Source organism: Neovison vison, chromosome X, assembly GCF_020171115.1.
Source record: "Neovison vison isolate M4711 chromosome X, ASM_NN_V1, whole genome shotgun sequence".
Taxonomy (NCBI): domain Eukaryota; kingdom Metazoa; phylum Chordata; class Mammalia; order Carnivora; family Mustelidae; genus Neogale; species Neogale vison.
Genome location: NC_058105.1, coordinates 52,652,956 through 52,673,564, shown reverse-complemented (window position 1 = coordinate 52,673,564; position 20,609 = coordinate 52,652,956). Strand labels below are relative to the sequence as shown.

General features: G+C 36.7%; 2 protein-coding genes across 5 annotated transcripts in view; both read left to right on the top strand.

The window, feature by feature from the left end:
• The window catches only part of DIAPH2 (diaphanous related formin 2), a 980,408-nt gene that overhangs the window by 213,238 nt on the left and 746,561 nt on the right, over positions 1 to 20,609 (top strand). For all 4 annotated transcript variants that reach the window (XM_044235543.1, XM_044235542.1, XM_044235544.1 and 1 more), the window contains 2 exons: positions 18,984 to 19,058; positions 19,143 to 19,212. In XM_044235543.1, the coding sequence (XP_044091478.1) occupies positions 18,984 to 19,058; positions 19,143 to 19,212 (145 nt within the window). The remainder of the gene's footprint in view (positions 1 to 18,983; positions 19,059 to 19,142; positions 19,213 to 20,609) is intronic.
• RPA4 (replication protein A4) lies at positions 542 to 1,344 on the top strand. The gene is given in 3 exon segments (XM_044235548.1): positions 542 to 706; positions 708 to 784; positions 786 to 1,344. Coding segments are annotated over 3 exon segments (780 nt in total). The 3' UTR covers positions 1,324 to 1,344.

Sequence of the window (20,609 nt, the reverse complement as noted above, 5' to 3'; positions counted from 1 at the left end):
GAATGCTTCTGGTTTTAATGATTGAACAAATGATTTAATGAATGTGAGTTCTTTGAGAACCATAACCATTTTTGTGCCCTGCCCCACACTCCTGCTAACTCTGCCATATAAACCTATGACTCTTTACCATAGTGCACTTAGTGCTCTGAAAATTATGTGGGTGAATAAATGAATATTTAAGAAGTGACTATAGAAGAAGTTGTGGCAGTTAGGAATGAAGGGGAGGGGTACCTAATAAAAATGCATTTTATACAGATGGCAAAAAAGGCTTGAAATAATACGTGGGGCCTTTAAAATATAGGCCAGCAACTACCGTACAACTCCAAAGAATTATGGGTCCTGATGAGAAGCTGGTAGGTCCTCATTAGCTGGAGAGAGCAGCATTTTGGTAGCTGATTGGCTCCATAGGTCGCTCGAGGCTGCTTGCGTCACCACACATCGAACCTCTGGTGGTAGCTGTCTGAAGCAGTCAGAGCCCTCCTGAGGAACTCGCTGACTACAGCGAAAACCTACCTCCTAATCTCTCTGAGCTCTTCTTAAGATGAGTAAGAACGGTTTTGTGAGCTATGGCAGCATCTCTGCTGTGAGTGAAACTTTTGGAAGCAATGACCAGCCATCTCAGGGTGTTGAAGCTCCTGCTACTAAAACCCGAAGATCCAGGTTCCGAATTCAGGGTATCATACCTTGTCGTGTAAACCAGCTGCTCCACCTCCACCCTGGTTGACAGTGTTTTCAAGATAAGGGGAATTGAAGTTTCCCAGGTCTCTATTGTGGGGATAATCAGAAGGCCAGAGAGCTTCAAACTACATTCTTTACAGAATTGATGATACGAACACCAAGCCTATTGAGGTCTGCCAGTGGCTCAGAAGAAATAAAGCAAACCAGGGCATGTCGCTTCTTCTAGTGTAAGTATATGTCAAAGTGATCGGTATCCTCAGATGTTTTAAAGAAGTAAAGGGCCTCGACGTCTTGAATATCCGAGTCCTGGAGGACATGAATGAGTTCACCACACATATTCTGGAAACAGTCAGTGCACATATGATGCTGGATAAAGCCCACCAAGTGGCCTCTGGACCCAGTGCGCCATCAAAAATAAATGAGGTACAGAAGTATGGCGAGTACTACCACCTTGACTTCATCCACAAGGATGTTCTGCATTTGATCCATGAATGTCCTCAAGGGGAAAGCAAAAGTGTACATGAGCTCCAGACCCAGATTTACAGCCTGAGCGGCAGGTCCATCAAGCAATCTCTTGAGAATCTGACCATTGAGGGCTACATCTACCCCACTGTGGATGAAGAGCATTTTAAATCTGCTGATTGAAGTGACGAAAAGATTTTTCATTTTCCAAAGATCCTTGCCTCCTTCTGTGAATTTTAAACTGTTGACTTTTAGGAAGTAGATTTTTTTCAACAAAATATCTCAACTGGCATACTTTTAGAACCTTACCGCTTTTCCAAATGCTTCGAACTTTTCTGTTTTTCTAACTGTTGGAAGCTCAGATGGAGATGGCGATGGATAAATTGACTAGACTTTTTGTAGGATTTACAAGCAAGCGAGTGAAAATAGCCCTGGATGAATGAATTTAGGAGAGGAAATGACGGAAAAAACCTGAAAATTATTATTTGATATGTGGGAGTTTCTTTTTTTGACATATCCATATATTAGGAGAATACAGATTCAGTCAGGCAACCAGTTAAGAGATGAAAGAAAAATTCTATTGTTTTTACATTAGGTTTATTTTTTGTGTTTGGATTTAACTTATAGTCCTGTTATCTCTTGCTAAATATAGTAATAGATTAGTTTGAAAGTGCTAAAGAGAGCAATTTATGAATTGAAATGCTCAGTTCAGTATTTATTGAGTGATTTGCTCTTATTACCATCGATTTGTTTAGAAGGTAAATGACTTGGCCAGTACTCCCCTTCCTCTCCAGTCCTGCTTTGCATGTGAGCTGCTTTGCATGTGAGCTGTAATCTTTATTATTTCCCTTCTTCTGCTGGCTTAAGTCTTCATTTGTTGTTCATTTTCTTGATCCTTTAGGTTTATGTTTAGGTTACATATTGAAGAGCTTTCTTGCTTCCTGAGGTAGGCATATATTATAATTTACTTCCCTCTTGGGACCACTTTTGCTGCATCCCAAAGGCTTTAGGCTGTCATGTATTCATTTGCATTTGCTTCCATGTATTTTTTATTCCTTTTTAAATTTTCTGTTAACGCATTTGTACTTTAGTAGGATGTTCTTTAATGTCCACGTATTTGTGGTCTTGTTGAATTTTTTCTTCTGGTTTACTTCCAGGTTTCCTAGGGTTGTCTGAAAATATGTGTGTTGTGATCTCAGTTTTTCTGTACTTGTTGAAGGCTGATTTGTGACCCAGTATGTGATCTGTTCTGGGGAATGTTCCATGTGCACTCAAAGAATGTATATTCTGCTGTTTTCATGTGAAATGTTGTGAATATATCTCTTTAAGTCCATCTGGCCTAGTATGTCATTCAAAGCCATCGTTTCCTTGTTATTCTGCTTAGATGACCTGTCCGTCACTGTAAATGGGGTGATAAAGTCCCCTAATTATTATTGTGTTAATATCATTGAGTTACATTATGTTTGTTATTATTTGATTTACATATTTAGGTGCTCCCATGTTGGGGGCATAAATATTTACATCTTCTTTTTTTTTTTTTTTTTTAAAGATTTTATTCATTTATTTGACAGAGAGAAATCACAAGTAGATGGAAAGGCAGGCAGAGAGAGAGAGAGAAGCAGGCTCCCCGCTGAGCAGAGAGCCTGATGCGGGACTCGATCCCAGGACCCTGAGATCATGACCTGAGCCGAAGGCAGCGGCTTAACCCACTGAGCCACCCAGGCGTCCCAGAATTGTTACATCTTCTTGATGGCTAGACCCCTTGTTTATTATATAATGCCCATCTTTATCTCTTGTTAGTGTCTTTGGTTTAAAATCTACTTTGTTTGATAGAAGTATGGCTTCTCCAACATTCTTTTGGAATCCATTACCATTATAAATGTTTTTCCATTACCTCACTTTCAGTCTGCCGGTATCTTTAGGTCTAGAATGAATCTCTTACAGGCAGCATACTGATGGGTCTTGTTTTTTTATCCATTTTTATCCTGTTTGTCTTTTGATTGGAGTGTATGATCCATTTGCATTCAGAGTGATTATTGATATATACAAATTTAGTGCCATTGTGTTACCTGTAAAGTTGGTTTTTCTGGTGATACTTTCTGTTCCTTTCTAGTATTTGTTGCTCTTGGTCTTTTTTCCCCAAAGAGTTCCCTTCTTGTAGTGTTGGTTTCGTCATCATGAACCCCTTTAGTGTTTGTTTTTCTAGAAATGATCTCTCCTTGCATTCCATGTGACAGTCTTGCTGGATAAAGTATTTTTGGCTGCATATTTTTTTACTTCATCATGTTGAATATATCATGACACTTTCTTCAGGCCTGCCACTTTTCTGTGGACAGATCTACTGCAAACCTGAAGAGTCCTTCCTTGTAGATTAAGGAATTTTTTCTCCTTGCTGCTTTCCAGATTTTTTCCTTGTCTGTTTATTTTGTGAATTTGATTATATCTTGGTGATGGCTGGCTCTTGTTGAATTTAATGAGACGTCTCTGGATTTCAATATCTCTCGGCTCTTGTAGAATTTAATGTGAGTTCTCTGGATTTCAGTATCTCTTTCCTTCCGAGGAATAGGGAACTTTTTAACTTTAATTTATGAAAGGAACATTCTACTCCTTTTTCTCTTCTTCTTGGACTCCTGTGTTAGGAATGTTACTATACGTTAAGGAGTCACTGAGTTCCCTAAGTCTACATTTGTGATTCAGTGCCTTTCTTTCCCTCTTTTTCTTGGCTTCATTATTTTCCATAATTTTGTATTCTGTATCATTGATTTATTCTTGCTTCGTATGTCCTCATTGTAATTGCATGCAGTCAGTTTTGCATCTTGGTTATGGCATGTTTTATTTCAGCCTGACTAGTTATTAGTTTTTCTAATCTGCAGTAAGGGGTTATGTAATGTCTCTATGCTTCTCTCAAACCCCATTAGTATCTTTATTGTTTTAAAATCTGGTTCAGACATCTTACTTGTATCTGTATTGATAAAATCCCTGGCTGTGACTTTTTCCTGTTCTTTCCAGTGAATTCCTTGGTCTTGTAATTTTTTTTTTTCTGGGTCATTGTTTTTTTGTGTGGGATTGTAAGGGTATCCCGTTACATTTCTGGTCCTGAGATTAATGAGAGGTCCTGGGGGGCAAGAAGGGGAAAAAGAAGCTAGATTCTAATTTTATTTTGGTCTGCTTGTTAAAAGAAGCTAGATCTTGGGGCACCTGGGTGGCGCAGTCATTGGGTGCCTGCCTTTGGCTCAGGTCATGATCCCAGAGTCCTGGGATCGAGCCCTGCGTCGGGCTCTTCTTGGCGGGAAGCCTGCCTCTCCCTCTCCCACTCCCCCTGCTTATGTTCCCTCTCTCGCAGTGTCCTTCTCTGTCAAATAAATTAATAAAAAATTTTTAAAAAGCTATATCTTAATAAAAGAAAGAAAAAAAGGAAACTAGGCCTTATTTCCCTTAGAGCTGATGCATTGCAGTATTCATCTATCAGTAGGCTTGGTACATTGGTGGGGTTTGTACTAGTCTTTAGTGGTGGGGTTTGTTGTACTGATTCTAAGGTAGACTTTCTCCTGGGAGTCGTACCTGCAGGGCACAAGTGGGTGGGGCTTGTATGCAGTTCTGGCCTCCCTGGTGCTGATTTACTCACTGAAATGAGTTAGTGCTGATACCGGTTGGGGTGGGGGTAAGAAATGGCATTGCTGTGCTCTCTCATCACCAGAGTGGAAATTTCTTGCCCACCACTCCTCAGAAAGCCCTCACAGAAGAGCTAGCAATCACCCCTCTTGTGTCCCTGGCTTCTACCAGATCCCTGCTTACATTCTTCCTGTGTCCAAGATGGCTGGGTTTCAGTACTCTAAATTTTAGAGATCTACATGGTGAGGACCCACACTCATCCTCTCAGGGAGGGTCTTATTTTGCTATGGCCAATGGTGTTTGGTCCCAGAAATCACTTGCATGACTATGCAGTGGTTTGGAATGTATGGTAAAGTACAGCAGAAAGCACCAAGATTGGCTGCCCTCAGCTCAAATCTCTGTTCCTATGCTAGGGAATGGCAGCATGTTGGTGCCACCAGTTCTTCCCCACCTTCCCAAGAGACCATTCTGCCTCTCCCAAATGCTCTCTAAGCAGGAAAAATGTTTCTTCCTGTGCAACCCAGCAGATCCTTATACCATGCTGCCCACTCCCAGGTCTCTGTCCTTCTTCCCTTCCTGAGCACCTCCAAGCCTGCCAGGTACAACCCTGTGGATGGTGTGGACTTCCTAAACTTAAGACTTTTCACTCTGCTATTCCTAAAAACTTGCTGTAGCCAGTGCCTCTCCTTTTCAGTTGTTTTGGGGAAGAGTTTTTCCTGTGTAATTCCCTGAGCACACTTTCACTCTTTCTCTCTCTTTTTCTCTCACTCCTCTCTCTGTGACCAAGGCTCCCTCCCCTTTGCAGTATCTGCAGTTTTTTACTCCCCACTTTCTGCAGCTCCCACCTTCTATGATGTGGCCATTTTTCTACTTCTAATTATGCAGTTTTCCTCTCAGTCCTCTGATCGATTTCATAGGTGTTCCACATGATTTGTTATTTATCTAGGGTATTCAAGATATGAGGCATACCTAGAGTCTCTGTACTTCTTTGTCATCTTAATGTTTTCTCTGTACCAGATCTTCTGTTGGGCTGTTTTCAGAATTCGGCTATTACAGACAATGTTGCTATAAACATCAGGGTGCATGTATCCCTTTTAATTAATAATTTTGTTTTCTTTAGGTAAATACTTAGTAGTGCAATGGCTGGATCATAGGATAGTTGTATTTTTAATTTTTTGACCAACATCCTTACTGTTTCCCACAGTAGCTGTACCAGTTTGCAGTTTCACCAACAGTGCATGAATGTTCCTTTTTGTTGTGTAGTTTTTACATTTCCATTGTCAATACTCTAGTATAGACCTCATTCCATTTGGAGATGTGAGTTGATAGACTGATTTGTCCAGCAAAGAGAGTTCACTGGGTTTATTTAAAATTCAGGAAGCCAAAGTGAGTAAGGGAAGCAGAAAAGAAAGGATAGAATTGTTAAGAAAGTTAGTGGGAAGTGTAGAGGAGGTAAGAGTTTTACTGGACCTCTCAGGTTCCCTGATTGGCTCTGAAAATTAAATGATTGCCCAATCATTAACTTGAGAAAAAAACATAAAATTTTTGTTAAATTTTTGCATATACATTGTTAACTTTACAAGAGAGTGAAGACCCAAGTCAATGACCAGAGAAGGAATCTTTTGTATCTTTCAGACAAAGAAATAGCAAATTTGTAAAGAATTGAGAAGACAAAGAGTTTTGGGGTAGGGGTAGTATGCAATGAAGAAGTAACTGGGATGCTAAGCGTTTAGCAAGGTTTTTCATACAGCCTTCTAGGCCCTAAATTCCTTCTCTCTGGTGATAAGAATGTCTTCCTTCCTCTTCGTACAGGAGGGGTACCTTTCACAAGGTAGAGCTATGTCCTGCTTTCAGGAAAGAAGGGTAGGTGAGAGAGTAAGATTTTTCTGATTCCTTCAGTTAAACTTTTTAGTCTTTTAAAGATTCATCAAAGATATTTAATATCTTAAAGACTCACTCCCTAGGGTACCATATTTTGGGGTGGTATGTCCTGAACTCCCATCAGATTGCTATCTTAAAGTGGCCAACCAATTCATTCATGATGTATAAGGAAGTACATGAAGGTAACTAAGGACTGTTAATTCCCAAATTAAAGTTGAATGGCACCATTTTTTTTTTTCCAGGTGCTTCCTTGCTTGCTTGCTTTCTTCTTTCTTTCTTTCTTTTTTTTTTTTTCAAGGATTTTACTTATTTATTTGACAGAGAGAGATCACAAGTAGGCAGAGAGGCAGGCAGAGAGAGAGAGAGGGAAGCAGGTTCCCTGCTGAGCAGAGAACCTGACCTAGGACCCGATCCCAGGACCCTGAGCTCATGACCTGAGCCGAAGGCAGACGCTTAACCCACTGAGCCACCCAGGCGCCCTCCAGGTGCTTTCTAATATTTGTATTTTGTATCATGCCAAGTGTCAGTTAATAATTTCTTTATATTTTGAAGTGGGTGTTTACAGTTCTGTATGTCTAGGAAACACAGTAATGAGTTACAATATGATACTGCTCTGTATCAATGCTAAAGAAGTAACTGTTTTATTTATTGGTATATGGGAAGCAGAAAGAAAGTATTTTCTTGGACATATCTAATGTTTTATCTAAAGTTTCCCTTGCATTGATGATGGAATTCATAATAAATATATTTTTAAAAACCTTACTGGTATTGATTTCACTTCTGAATGTACACAATGATGACATTTTTATAATTTGAGCTTTTATCCAATATGCAAAATAACCAAAAGAATACTCACAGTGCTAGTTGATAGTTTTTATATGAGTTGTTGATAATATAGGTGAATGGGAGGTATGTAAGGATTGGTAAATGCTGGATTCCAGGGGCACCTGGGTGGCTCAGTCAGTTAAGCATCTGCATCTGCCAGGTTATAATCTCCAGGTCCTGGGATCAATCCCCACATCAGGCTCACTTCTCAATGTGGTGTCTGGGAGTCTGATTCTCCTTTTCCCTGTACGCCTTCCCCCCACCCCCCACTTGTGCTCACTCGCTTTCTCTCAAATAAATGAAAATCTTAAAAAGAAAAAAAAAAAGAAATGCTGGATTCCAGTCATAGTTTTGCCATTATCAAGGTATGACTCAAGATGCATAACTAAAATTCTTTAGTTTATTCATTTGTAAAATAAAGGAGCTGACAGGAGGTGATTTACGCTGATTTCATGACCAGTAAAACTACTCCTATCATTCCCTGTTCTTCCATGGAGGTATGTTTGTAAAATGAAGACAAAACAGTGTTGTTAATTTAAATTGCTAATGTTTGTTATGGTTTTTAACTTTGCCAATTGTGAAAAGGAACTGTGGGCAATGTTGAATAAAGCCAAAGTTACTTCAGCAATTACGTTTTCTTTGAAAAGAATTTATATGTTCTGAAAGACTTATCATGTGTAAATGTATATATTTTAGGAGTAGCAATATTTCTAGATTTGTCTGAAAATGAATGAGGGCCAGGTCAAATATGTAGAAAGCTATTATCTCTTTCTTGGGAACTTTATACTATTCTCTCTTTCTTGAGAACTTTATACTTTATACTGTATTATAGTTCTGTAAAATAGGTTTTGTCTATGTGCCATGTACATGTTTATTACTTTTATTTTGTTGTTAATTGATTTATATATTTTATTATGTTCAATTAGCCACCATATAGTACGTCATTACTTTTTGATGTAGTGTTCCATGATTCATTGTTTGTGTATAACACCCAGTGTTCATCATATATGCCCTCTTTAATACCCATCACCCGGCTACCCCATCCCTTAACCCCCCCCCCCGAAACCCTCAGTTTGCTTCCAGGAGTCTCTCATGGTTTGTCTCCCTCTCCAATTCCCCATCCCCTTCAGTTTTCCCTCCCTTTCCCACTGATCCTCCATACTATTCCTTAGCTCCACATATGAGTGAACTTATTTGATTTAGCATAATCCTGTCCATTCCATCCATGTCTGTACGAATGGTGGGTATTCATCCTTTCCGATGGTTGAAAATATTCCATTGTATATATGTACTCCGTCTTCTTTAGCCATTCATCTGTTGAAGGGCATCTCAGGTTCTTCCACAGTTAGGCTATTGTGGACATTGCTGCTATAAATATTGGGGTGCATGTACCCCTTCTTTTTACTATGTCTTTATCTTTGGTGTAAATACCTAGTAGTGCACATGCTGGGTCATAGGGCAGCTCTATTTAGGTGGTTTGTATCACTGTAGAAGAGAACAAATAATGAGTATGTTTGGCTTAATATTTTAGATAAGCCTTAACAATTCCCAAATTGTTTAATATAATGTTATTTAAGATTTTGACTATTCGGGGTGTCTGGGTTGCTCAGTTGGTTAAGTAGTTGCTTTTGGCTTGGTTCATTATCCTAGGGTCTTGGAGTGGAGACCAGCATCAGGCTCTCTGCTTGACAGGTAGCCTGCTTTTCCCTCTCCCGCTTTGTGCACTCTCTCTCTCAAATAAATAAAAATCTTCAAGATTTTTTAAAAAAATGATTCTGACTATTCATTGTTTAGTGAGTATGTTTTGAAAAAAATGTTGGATATATTAAGATCTTTAACCATGGCATGCACACAGATACACACATAATTTTCATTGTCTTTCTCAGTTAAGGGGAAAGTAATTTTAAATTATATAAAAATACTAAAAGACCAGAGTGGTTACCATTACAGATTACATTTTGAGACAACAGAACATTTGAACTTGCTAAGATCTTTTTGACATGCACAGTGATGATCCAAAGAAAGGATTCTTTTTAGTTTGGTTGCAGTTATCCTGTGCAAAAAACAAAGTTTGTGAGCAAAATTTCTTTGGATTTTTTTTTAAATGCAGCAGTTACACTCTACAGTAAGCTTTTAATTCTATGTTTATGGGACTGCAGCTAATAGATGAGAACGACTGTTACATTTCTGTTGTTCAGTCATCAAATAGCAATTACCCTTCAACTCTCCTTATCCCTGGTACAGTGAAAGAAAATTCATTTAACCTCTCTGCAGCTCACCGTACTCAGAAAGTATAACATGCTTGGGAAAAAAGGAAATGTACGGGTGGTATGTGCTAGTGTCTCCTGTTTTCTTTCTTGCATTCAAAGGACCTCTTTACTTACAACAATTAAATTTGATGTCAACTCTGTTTAATTTTCAGGGTTTACAGATTAGGAATGTGATTTCTTGGAGTAAATTCATTTTAACAAAATTCCACTAAACTAACTAGATGTCCTATGGACGTGCACTATGGAGTGCATGATAAAATTTTAACTTGATTACTTAGCTTAGGAAAGTAAGCCACTACATTTTTCTTGTAGATGTTAACATTTTATTATAAGTTATTATAAGTTGACTGGTGATATTACTAAAAAGGTGACTTTTATATTTGTCCTAATGTAATTATCTTGATAATTTCAAATATATGAAGAGAATTTGAAATATGACTAGCTTTTGCTTGAATATTTTACACTGTTCTTTCGCCTTCTCTTTGAAGACTCAGTTTTCATTTTCATTCACATTTTTCACAAATTTTTTTTCATCATTACTGTGGAATAAGACGGTCTCTTATGTGTTTCTAACAATAACTTTCAAAGTGAGATGGGGAAGAAAATATTCTTTGTTCTATAGCCTGTTGGTCAATTTAATGGATTTGGATTTAAGCCATTTTGACTATCTCCAATAGATTCCTGGGATCTTAAGAAATTGATTTTAATGAATAAGGAATTTTTATCTTTTGAGGGAGAACTCTTATTTTCCTTCAGGAGATTTTTATTTGTAACTCAGACATTTATGATTTGTTCTAAATATGTAGGAAGTTTGTTTTTATGTAATGTATGCAACAAGAAAGATGCACATTTCCTCTTTTGTGAGGACCTCTTCGAAAATGTGTGAGTACCATGAAATAACAGAAACTTCCTAGTGAGAACTGATAGGGAGAACAAATGCAGCCAGATAAAACCCTTTTTAAGGAATAACAGGGTATAGAGAGAAGGATGGAAGTCTTTTTTTGGTGTTTTCTAAGGAATTATAATCTAGCTCAACATTGAAGTCAAAACCATGGAGAGGCAGAGCTGGAAAATTAACATAGTCTACTTTTCTATAAATCAGGTGAACTATGTGGTTAGTGAATGTCATATGCCCAGATAGGTGGAAATGGTAGTACTACATCTAATAGATAATTAAAATTGGGCAGAGATAGGTTATGAACTAATCTACCATGATGTCCTAATCTTCCATGGACATTCAAGTGCTCAAAGTCTATCATATTTATTTTCATATCAACAACACTGAGTGTATATATATATATATATATGTTTTTATTGAAATAAAACCAAGATAGTCATAGCATATACAAGTCCATGTTATATTTGTTTTTAACATTTTATTTTTTAATAGATGTATAGCTTGATAGTGGAAGTATTTATGAAGTTGATTTAGTTGAACAAATATCCTTTAAAAATGATGAAAATACTTTTTCTTGGCTACTATTTGGGGATTATTGATTCATGGGCTGAATGTATGATACTGTTTGCTTTGAGTAGTAAATTGGTCTTAACCACGTTGGGACTCTTTCTTTCTCATAAGTATATATAATCTAAGTTTGGTTTTAATTGCATTCAAAAACATTTCATTGGAAACATTGGTGTTAAAATGAGAGTTGAGAGTTGCTAGAGGGGAGATGGGTGGGGGGATGAGGGAACTGGGTGATAGGCATTAAGGAGGGTACTTCAAGTAATGAGCACTGGGTGGTGTATACAACTGATGAATCACTAAATTCTACCTCTGAAACTAATAATACAGTATATGTTAATTTAATTGATTTTAAGTTAAAAATAAAATGAGATATTTCCTGCTATTAGAATGTGTTAATACCAACCTGTCCATATGTTGTCTACAAGAGACCTGTTTGGAACCTAAGGATACACCCAGACTGAAAGTGAAGGGATGGAGAAGCATCTTTCATGCCAATGGATCTCAGAAGAAAGCTGCGGTAGCGATCCTCATAACAAATAAATTAAATTTTATTTCATTTTTTTAAAGATTTTATTTATTTATTTGACAAATAGAGATCACAAGTAGGCAGAGAGGCAGGCAGAGAGAGGAGGAAGCAGGCTCCATGCTAAGCAGAGAGCCCAATGCGGGGCTCAATCCCAGGACCCTGGGATCATGACCTGAGCCGAAGGCAGAGGCTTTAACCCAATGAACCACCCAGACGCCCCAATAAATTAGATTTTAAACTAAAGACTGTAGTCAGAGATAAAGAAGGATACTACATCATTCTCAAATATTCTCAAAATCTCAAATATTTATGCCCCCAGTACAGGAGCAGCCAACTACATAAGACAACTGTTAATCGAGATAGAGAGTCATATTGACGAATACATTAACTTGCCTCTCTCAGAATGTTTTAATATCATTTACAATAATCTTTTCTTTTTAAAAAGAAAGATTTTATTTATTTATTTGACAGAGAGAAAGAGATTATAAGTAGGCAGAGAGGCAGACAGAGAGAGGGAAAAGCAGGCTCCCTGATGAGCAGAGAGCCCGATGCGGGGCTTGATCCCAGGACCCTGAGATCATGACCTGAGCCAAAGACAGAAGCTTAACCCACTGAGCCACCCAGGCACACCCCATTTACAATAATCTTTAATGTCTTCATGAAACAAAGTTGTTTCTGGACTTGTAATTTTACCAACATTCTGAATTCCCCCAGGAAACGCTAAGCTATCATTCATTTTATTGATGTTCAGGTGATTTGGGTTGTAGTATGAGATTACACATGGGAATAGGACACCAGGAGAGAAATCAAATCCTTTGTACAGAGCACATAACTCTTTATATTAGCCTTTAGCCCTGCACAAGCTGATATAGGGATGACATGACGAATATTGGACTCCTGTATGGGAGACCAGTTGCCTTTATAGCTTAAGGGACTCAGGATAGAACTTTCTAATTTTAGCTTTAACCCTTTTGAAAGACAGACATGAATCTGGACAATCTACTCATCAATATAAGTGTAGTCACTGTTTCTTATGTCTGTATTGTGTAGAGTGTACTGAACTCATCTTAAGTGATATTTATATGAGCTGTAACTAAATAATTCCACATCTGAATCTACAATTTAAATATCAAAAGTTGAAGTTTTGGGAAACTGTGAAGGGTTTTCCTTTACATGTATTTGTGAGAGAGCAGAATCTCATTCTGTCATACAATAGGTACATTTATAGTATTTTCCTTTTTTTTTTTTTTTTTTTTTGACCTGGAAAGCTAGAAGTGGGGAGAATCTTGCTTTCTCTTAGAATCTTCTGGTATATTTATTAAATATGTTTTTACCCCCTTTGATCATGCTGATTTGTATACATGGGGGCCTTTAAAAACAAGAACCTCAGAAGCTGTGTAGGCATGGGATAGACTTCTGTTTTAGAACCTTAATGTTTTTTGGTATAATTCCTTGTCAGGATTATGCATGAGTTATAAATAGACTCATTCCACACTTCCTTTCCTCTTAACCATTATAATTTTCATGTATATTCCAATGTGAATTAGCCAGCACTAACTGTAATGAAAAATAAATATATGCCAAGTTGAATAGTAACAAGTTAAACAGGTGATGCAGTGTCTCAAATATTTATGTATCTATTTTAAAAATTTCAAAAAAGTATTTATTTAAGTACTCTCTACACCAGATGTGAAGCTCAAACTCATGACCCCAAGATCAAGAGTTATATGCTCTTCCAACTGAGCTAGCCAGGTAGTCCATCAAGTGTTTAAATTATGAAATCATTTTTTATCAGTGGGAAAAGTTTAATGTCTGTTTAGACTTTTTTACATATTTCATAGAAGTTAAGCTGCTTTTCAATAATTCAGTAATGAAATGTTAAGTTTTTGTATTATCGAAAAGGAGTCTTTAATTTATGCCTAAAATTCATACTGTAATTTGGACTAGAACATTCAAAGAGCAGTGAAATTTTTGGTTTTTAACACATTCAGAAGTTTAATACAGGTTTCACTGTGGTGTTCCATGTACATTCATTTAATAGTCACAAAGACCGTAGGGGGTATAGGCACTATTTTCATCCCTATTTTGAGGATTACAAAACAGGCTCAGACAGGTTAAATACTTGATTAAAAATAACACAGCTAAAATCTGGTAGAGATGGGATTCGATTCTAGATCTTTTTCTAAAACTTACACATTTGAACATGCCACTTTGTGGTCTTACAGCATGTTCCATTGATGGATGGGGGGATATTTTCCTGATCTTTGAGTACACTTGGGGAATGGTCTTTACGTTTTAACTTCCTGAACAATGGACCGAATATTGGACTTCCTGATAGATACAGCCAAGCCTTTTATACTTAATTTCAGAAGATACTGCCCTATTGTGGGTTTGTTCTCTTGCTCCATAGATAACTTCCTGTGTTCTTTTTCATTCTTCAGATCTAATCCTGGCCTCTTGCTCAATTATAAATGAATCGACCTGACTGAAATTTCTGCTCTTTTTGTTTGGTGTTTTATTTGTTATATCTGGCACCCTCACAAGTAATGGCCACAAACATCATCTTAGATGTATAGTATGTCAAGACAACTCTTTGACTTAGGTAACTTAATGACATAAAATCACCAATATGTTAATACCTAAAATGTGAAACTGTAAACTATATAGCTTATCTAAAAAAATAAAAAATAAACAGTGTAAGCAACATTCTGGCCTTATTCTTTTCAATAAGCTGCCTTATCTAAATCTCAGTTGGAAGTTTTAGTTGGAGTTTCCAGCTATCTTTCCTTAACAGTATTTAGTAGATTTCTTATAAAGCTTAGGACTTTAAAATTCAGTAAAAGCATGGGCTGAAAATACCTTGCCTAAATGAATGAAGTAAGCTATTAACTGAAGCAGAGCATATGTTTGTGTGTCTAAACATAGATATGATATAGATATAAGATATATAGAGATATAGGATATATATAGATACAGATACAATGTCAGTGCAGTTCTGGAACTAACCACTAATTCTTCTTTAGTGAAATATTGGTGGTGCCACAAGCAGATGTTTTTATAGAAAATCATTTTCTTGTCCTATTAGTAATTTCTAGTGGTATGTTTAAAATAAATACGGGCTGTGGAATGAGACATGGGTGTGAGCCCTAAAACTGGCATTTACTTGCTGAGTGATGTTTGGCAAGTTACTTCACTACTTTGCTTCTCAGTTTATCTGAAATCAATTTTCAGAATGGCTAAAGTTTAAAAAAAAATGACAGTGTGAGGGGCATCTGGGTAGCTCAGTTGGTTAAGTTCTTTATTTTAGCTCACATTGTGATCAGGGTGATGAGATCGAGCCCCACTTTGGACTCTGTACTGGGCATGAATCCTGCTTAAGATTCTCTCCATCCCCCTTTGTCCTTCTCTCACTCATGGGCACAGTTGCACGCTCGCACTCTCTCTCTCAAAAAAAAATTTACAATGTGAAATGTTGAGAACAGTTTGAATCAAATGGAGCTGTTACACTTTGCTGAAGGAATGCCAAGTTTTGAAGGAATGCAAAGTTTTACACTTTGGAAAGCCGTTTCTTAAAAAGTGAAATATATATGTGCCATGACGCCCAGGAATTCTACTCCTAGTTGTTTTCCCAGTAAAATGAAAATATATACTTAAACAAATACATATGAATGTTTATGGCAGTTTTATTTCATAATCATGAAAACCTGGAAGCAATCAAGATACTCATCAATTGATGAATGGATAAAAATACCAGCTGTGGTATATCCGTACAATTAGAGTGGACTACTGATACATGCAACAAAAGGGTCAAATATCATAATATTCATGCTAAGTGCAAGAAGCCAGACACAAAACCTGCATACTGTATGATTCAATTTCTAATGATGTTCTGAAAACAGCAAAAGTAGGGTCACACATCAGACAAATGTTGCCAGGGTACTGGGAGTACGGAAAAGATACTGACTGTAAAAAGGAATGAGGGAATATTTTGGAGTGATGGAAATGTTGTGTATATTTCTTTTATTGGAGGTTCCATGACTATACATTTGTCAAAATGACAAATTTTACTATTTGTAAATCTTATTTTCATAAAAAAGAAAGGAAAAACCCGTATGTTTCAGAGTGGTTATGGGATTTATAAGAGATCATTCTCCTTCCCCATTTTTTATTCTGTTTTCTTCTTTATTATCCTCTGCTGCTTCTATGTCTCTTACAAATTTAGGGCCCGTGATAAATTGCAATTTCTTACTTCAGGGCTGAGATACTACAGAAAATTTATGTCTTTATCTGTCTTTATTCGCAATCTCTGAGGCAGATTTTAAATCAACTCATCAACTGTATATTTATACCTCTAGATATTCCAATTAGTACAGAATAACTCAGAGCTGGCATTTGCATACTCTGTAAAATATACCAAATATACTTGCTTGGACTGAATTCCTGATCTCTGTCCTGTGGCAGAGGGAGTTCACAGTATGCTTGAGAGGGTATATAAAGGAATCTTGAATTTTTAGCCTGAGTCCTGCTTGTAAAAGGCAGTGTTCTTTGTCAGTGGTTCTCAAACATGATTGAACATTAGAATCACCTAGAGGTCTTGTTAAATTGCTGTGTCATATCTCCAGAGCTACTGATTCAGTGGGTCTAGTGGGGAGTGGAGTTGGGGGGCAAAGATTTGTACTTCTGACAAGTTTCCAGCTGATGTTGATGTTGATGATGCTGCTGGTTTAGGGCAATTACCTTGAGAACTACTGATTTATGCTTAATTGAGGTGTTGAAGTATCAGAATTCTTACCTATGTAGGGTAACCAATATTTTGTTTTTAAACTGCTTCATCATTTTATGACCACTTTTGTATTGGGTAAAATGAATATATATATGTATATGTGTGTGTGTACATATATATGGAGGGGCAGAGAGAGAGAGAGAGAGAATAAAATTGAGAGAAAGAGAAAAATCACATTTGTCTAGGGGCCACAAAGTATTTAGGGCCTGAAAGAAAAATGTTGCTGGCAAGAGAAAAAGGAAAAAAAAAAATATATGGTTAGCTGCATCCCTTCTTTTTAACCTATCAAGTGTCATCATGCTGCATAATTATTTTATCCCTCTAGTAATGGGCTCCTTTTGGTGCTCCCATTCTGTCCTAAAAGTCCTGAAGATTCTAATGAGGCCTCCTTTGCCCATTGGCCTAAAATACTCTCCTAAGACTTTAAACTGCCTACTTGTTTAATAAAAAAGGCCTGAATCTCACACTTAGACTTAATGATGCATCCCATTTTTTTTCCAGACCAGTAGTAATTTTCACTGAGTAAAACCAAAATATCATAAAGTACACAATTTGAAGAAGTCTGGGATATATGGGTGACTACTTTAAAGTGAAAAAATATAAATCATATTCCTGTACCCCTTTCCTAGACTAAGAAAGAAATAACTCTAATAATTTTAATACCACTGGGTATAAAAAGAAGATGACTAAAATTTAGAATCTTAAAAAAATGATTTGTAAGTGTTAAATTTAAGGAATTCTTATTATTTTATCTTCCTAAATGCCAAAGCAGATACCAAGAGCTGTTTATACAAATTTATTCATAATTTCTATTATTTTAAGGTTGCTGATTACATGCCTTAATTGAATAGTAGCTTGCTGCCAATTATCTGTTATTGCTGCCAATTATACTATTATTAATAGTAGCTTGCTGCCAATGGCCATTGCAGTGCCCATTTTTTTAAAAATCATTTCCACTATGGAAATTAAAGCAGCATTTGTTTAAAACAAGTTTCCATATATATTGTGGATGCAATTGATTCTGAATATTTGAGCCATTTTTTCAATAGCTGGAAAGGTAGATGGAGGCTAGATCAGAATGTTTGGTTGAGGGACTTGAAATGTGTTAGGTAGTACAGAGGAAATTTTTGGACATATGGCTGGTTAAATGCAGTCTAATCCAGCCTTTTGTAAAATGAAAAGAGAAGAGAATGGGCTGTAGAGACCCTAGTTGAAAGACTCCTGTCACATTAAAGAAAAGGTTAACTAGGCTAATCCAGAATGTTAGCAGAATCAATGAAAAGGAGGAAAGGGGGAAATGTGTGGGAGTCTTTCTAGAAGTGGAATATTCATGACTGGATGACAAAGTCAAATGAAGCTCTATGTGATCAGTCTTCCAGGCTTTTACACACACATTGGACTTCATTTCCTGCCATTCTTTTTTTTTTTTTTTTAAGATTTTATTGATTTATTTGACAGACAGAGATCACAAGTAGGCAGACAGGCAGGCAGAGAGAGGGGAGGGGGTGAAGCAGGCCCCCGCCGAGCGGAGAGCCAGACGCGGGGCTCGATCCCAGGACCCCGGGATCATGACCTGAGCTGAACGCAGAGGCCAAACCCACTGAGCCACCCAGGTGCCCCATTTTCTGCCATTCTTTAGGCATGCTTATTCCGCTGCAGCCACACAGGTCTACTTACAGTTCCTGGAATCTTTCAAGCATAGTAGCTACCACTTCTGTACTCAATTTGTCCTTAATCCTTCTGCTGGGAAAGTTCTCACTTCCTTGAAGGCTCTGCTCAGATGCCACCTTATCACTCTTCCCTGACTACATATTTAAAAAATCGCATACTAGCATTCATTATTCGATTTATCAAAGTTGAATTTTTTTAAAGCTCCAGAGCACTGACATTTTATTATATACTTATTATCTTTTTCTCTTATGTCTCCCTCTTTTAAGATAGTAAGCTATATGAGTGTAAAGGCTTCTTTTTTTTTTCCTTTTATGTCTCTGTCGCCTAGAACATGGCTGGTAATTAGTAGGTACTCAGTAAATATTTGTTGAATCAATAAACAGAATAAATACAAAGTTGACTGAGATGGAGATCAAAAAATTATGAAAATATTTCAGGTCTGAAGGATTCAGAGAATAGTGGTGTTATTAACTGAGTATGGAAGATTGGAAGGGGTGTTGACTGAGGGTAACAGAGACACAGGGGAATATAAATTTGGCTTAAATCAGCTTGCTTAAGTATTTGATACTGGTGAAATAACCAAAGCAGTTCTATGGAATGGGCAATCTAAAATAGGAATAGAAGTCTGGCATTGAGGTAAAGATCTCTGAGTCATCTTCATAGTCAATACTTAAAGTAATGGAAGAATGAAAAAATGAGAAGTGATATAAAGACAGAATTATCAGATTTGAAAATTAACATTTCATTTTGGATATTTAATGTTTTAAAGATACAAACTTTAATACACATTTTCTGTTTGTTTCGTAGCTGGGTTAACAACTTTGGCCATGAAGGTCTTGGACTCTTATTGGATGTTCTGGAAAAGCTTCTGGACAAGAAACAGTAAGAATAAACATGAAAAAAAAAACACTAAAGGGAAAATTTAAATTTTTTTAAGCATAACATGTTTATTTTGCTTCTATTCAGGCAAGAAAATATAGACAAGAAGAATCAGTATAAACTTATTCAGTGCCTCAAAGCATTTATGAATAATAAGGTAAGTAGTATTTATTTCTGCCTGTCACAAAAGGAGAGAATTTGTTCAACAGTATGTGAAAGTATGAAGCAGAGAGTATAGTAGGTGCTTATTCAGTTTTCAGAGGTTCTTTATGATGCAAATTATAGACTTCATTGAAACATTTAAAATATACTTTGCTTTACAGTATGTTTATTAGTAGGTTTTTATAATTATGGAAACACAGAAGTCTGTTTCCAAATTAGATACTACTTTTTTTTTCCTTTCATGGTTAAATGTTATATGTTGAATACCATTTTTACAGTGTTTTTATTCCATTGAAAAGGAAAACTCAAAGCTATGGTTTGACTTGTTTGTTAACTGCTTTTATAAGGTTAAGATTTCTATTTTATGTTCAATTAGTATCTGTGAGTTGATGCATATAGAAGACATTTTTGGATGATTGCAAGGGTTTTTTTGTATATGTATACCAGTTGCAATATTAGTGACTTTCTGAATTCTAGACAAGGTTGTTGTTTGTTTATTTGTTTTAAATAATCTTTGCTCAGGGTACTTGGGTGGCTCAGTTGGTTAAGCTGATTTAGGCTCAGGTCATGATCTCAGGGTCCTGAGGTGGAGCCCTGCATTATGATTCCTGTTCAGCACGGAGTCTGTTTGTCCCTCTCCCATCCTGCTGCCTCTCCCTCCACACATGTGTACACACACACACGCCCACTTTCTCTCTCTCTTAAATTAATAAATCTTAAAAAAATGATAATAATCCATGCTCTGGTTATGAAGTTGTAGTTGTTAATTCTTTTTCTTTTTTTAAAATGATTTTATTTATTTGAGAGAGAGATTGAGAGAACGAGTTGGAGGAGGAGCAGAGGAAGAAGCATACTCGGCAGAGCAGGGAGCCTGTTGCGGGGCTCTGTCCCAGGATCCTGGGATTATGACCTGAAGCAAAGTCAAACGCTTAGCTGACTAAGCCACCCAGCGCCCTGTAGTTATTATTTTTATAAACAATTTTGGTACTTTATTAGACATTTCATATATATTCCTTTAAGGTAAAATACCACTGACTAATTCACTAATTGTATAATTCTCTTTAGATGGAATTTTAATAATCTAAAAATATTTAATAGAAATAGTTATAGCAATAACGAAAAACTGGCCAAGTGTATAGTTGTTAATATAAATATATAGTTATTAACAATGTGATACGATTGTCAGTCTTTCTTAAACCTGTGGGATTATGTATGATTTATATATGTATATATTATGCACACATTTATCAGCAAAGGATTTTTTGCATGTGGAATAGATGCTTGCTAGTTGACATAAGGCTTTTGTGTAGACTATGCTAATTGTGCTGTTCATGGAAGTCTCTTCCGGGAAGATTTCTATCACTATTAATACTGAATTTCTCAACTTCTGTG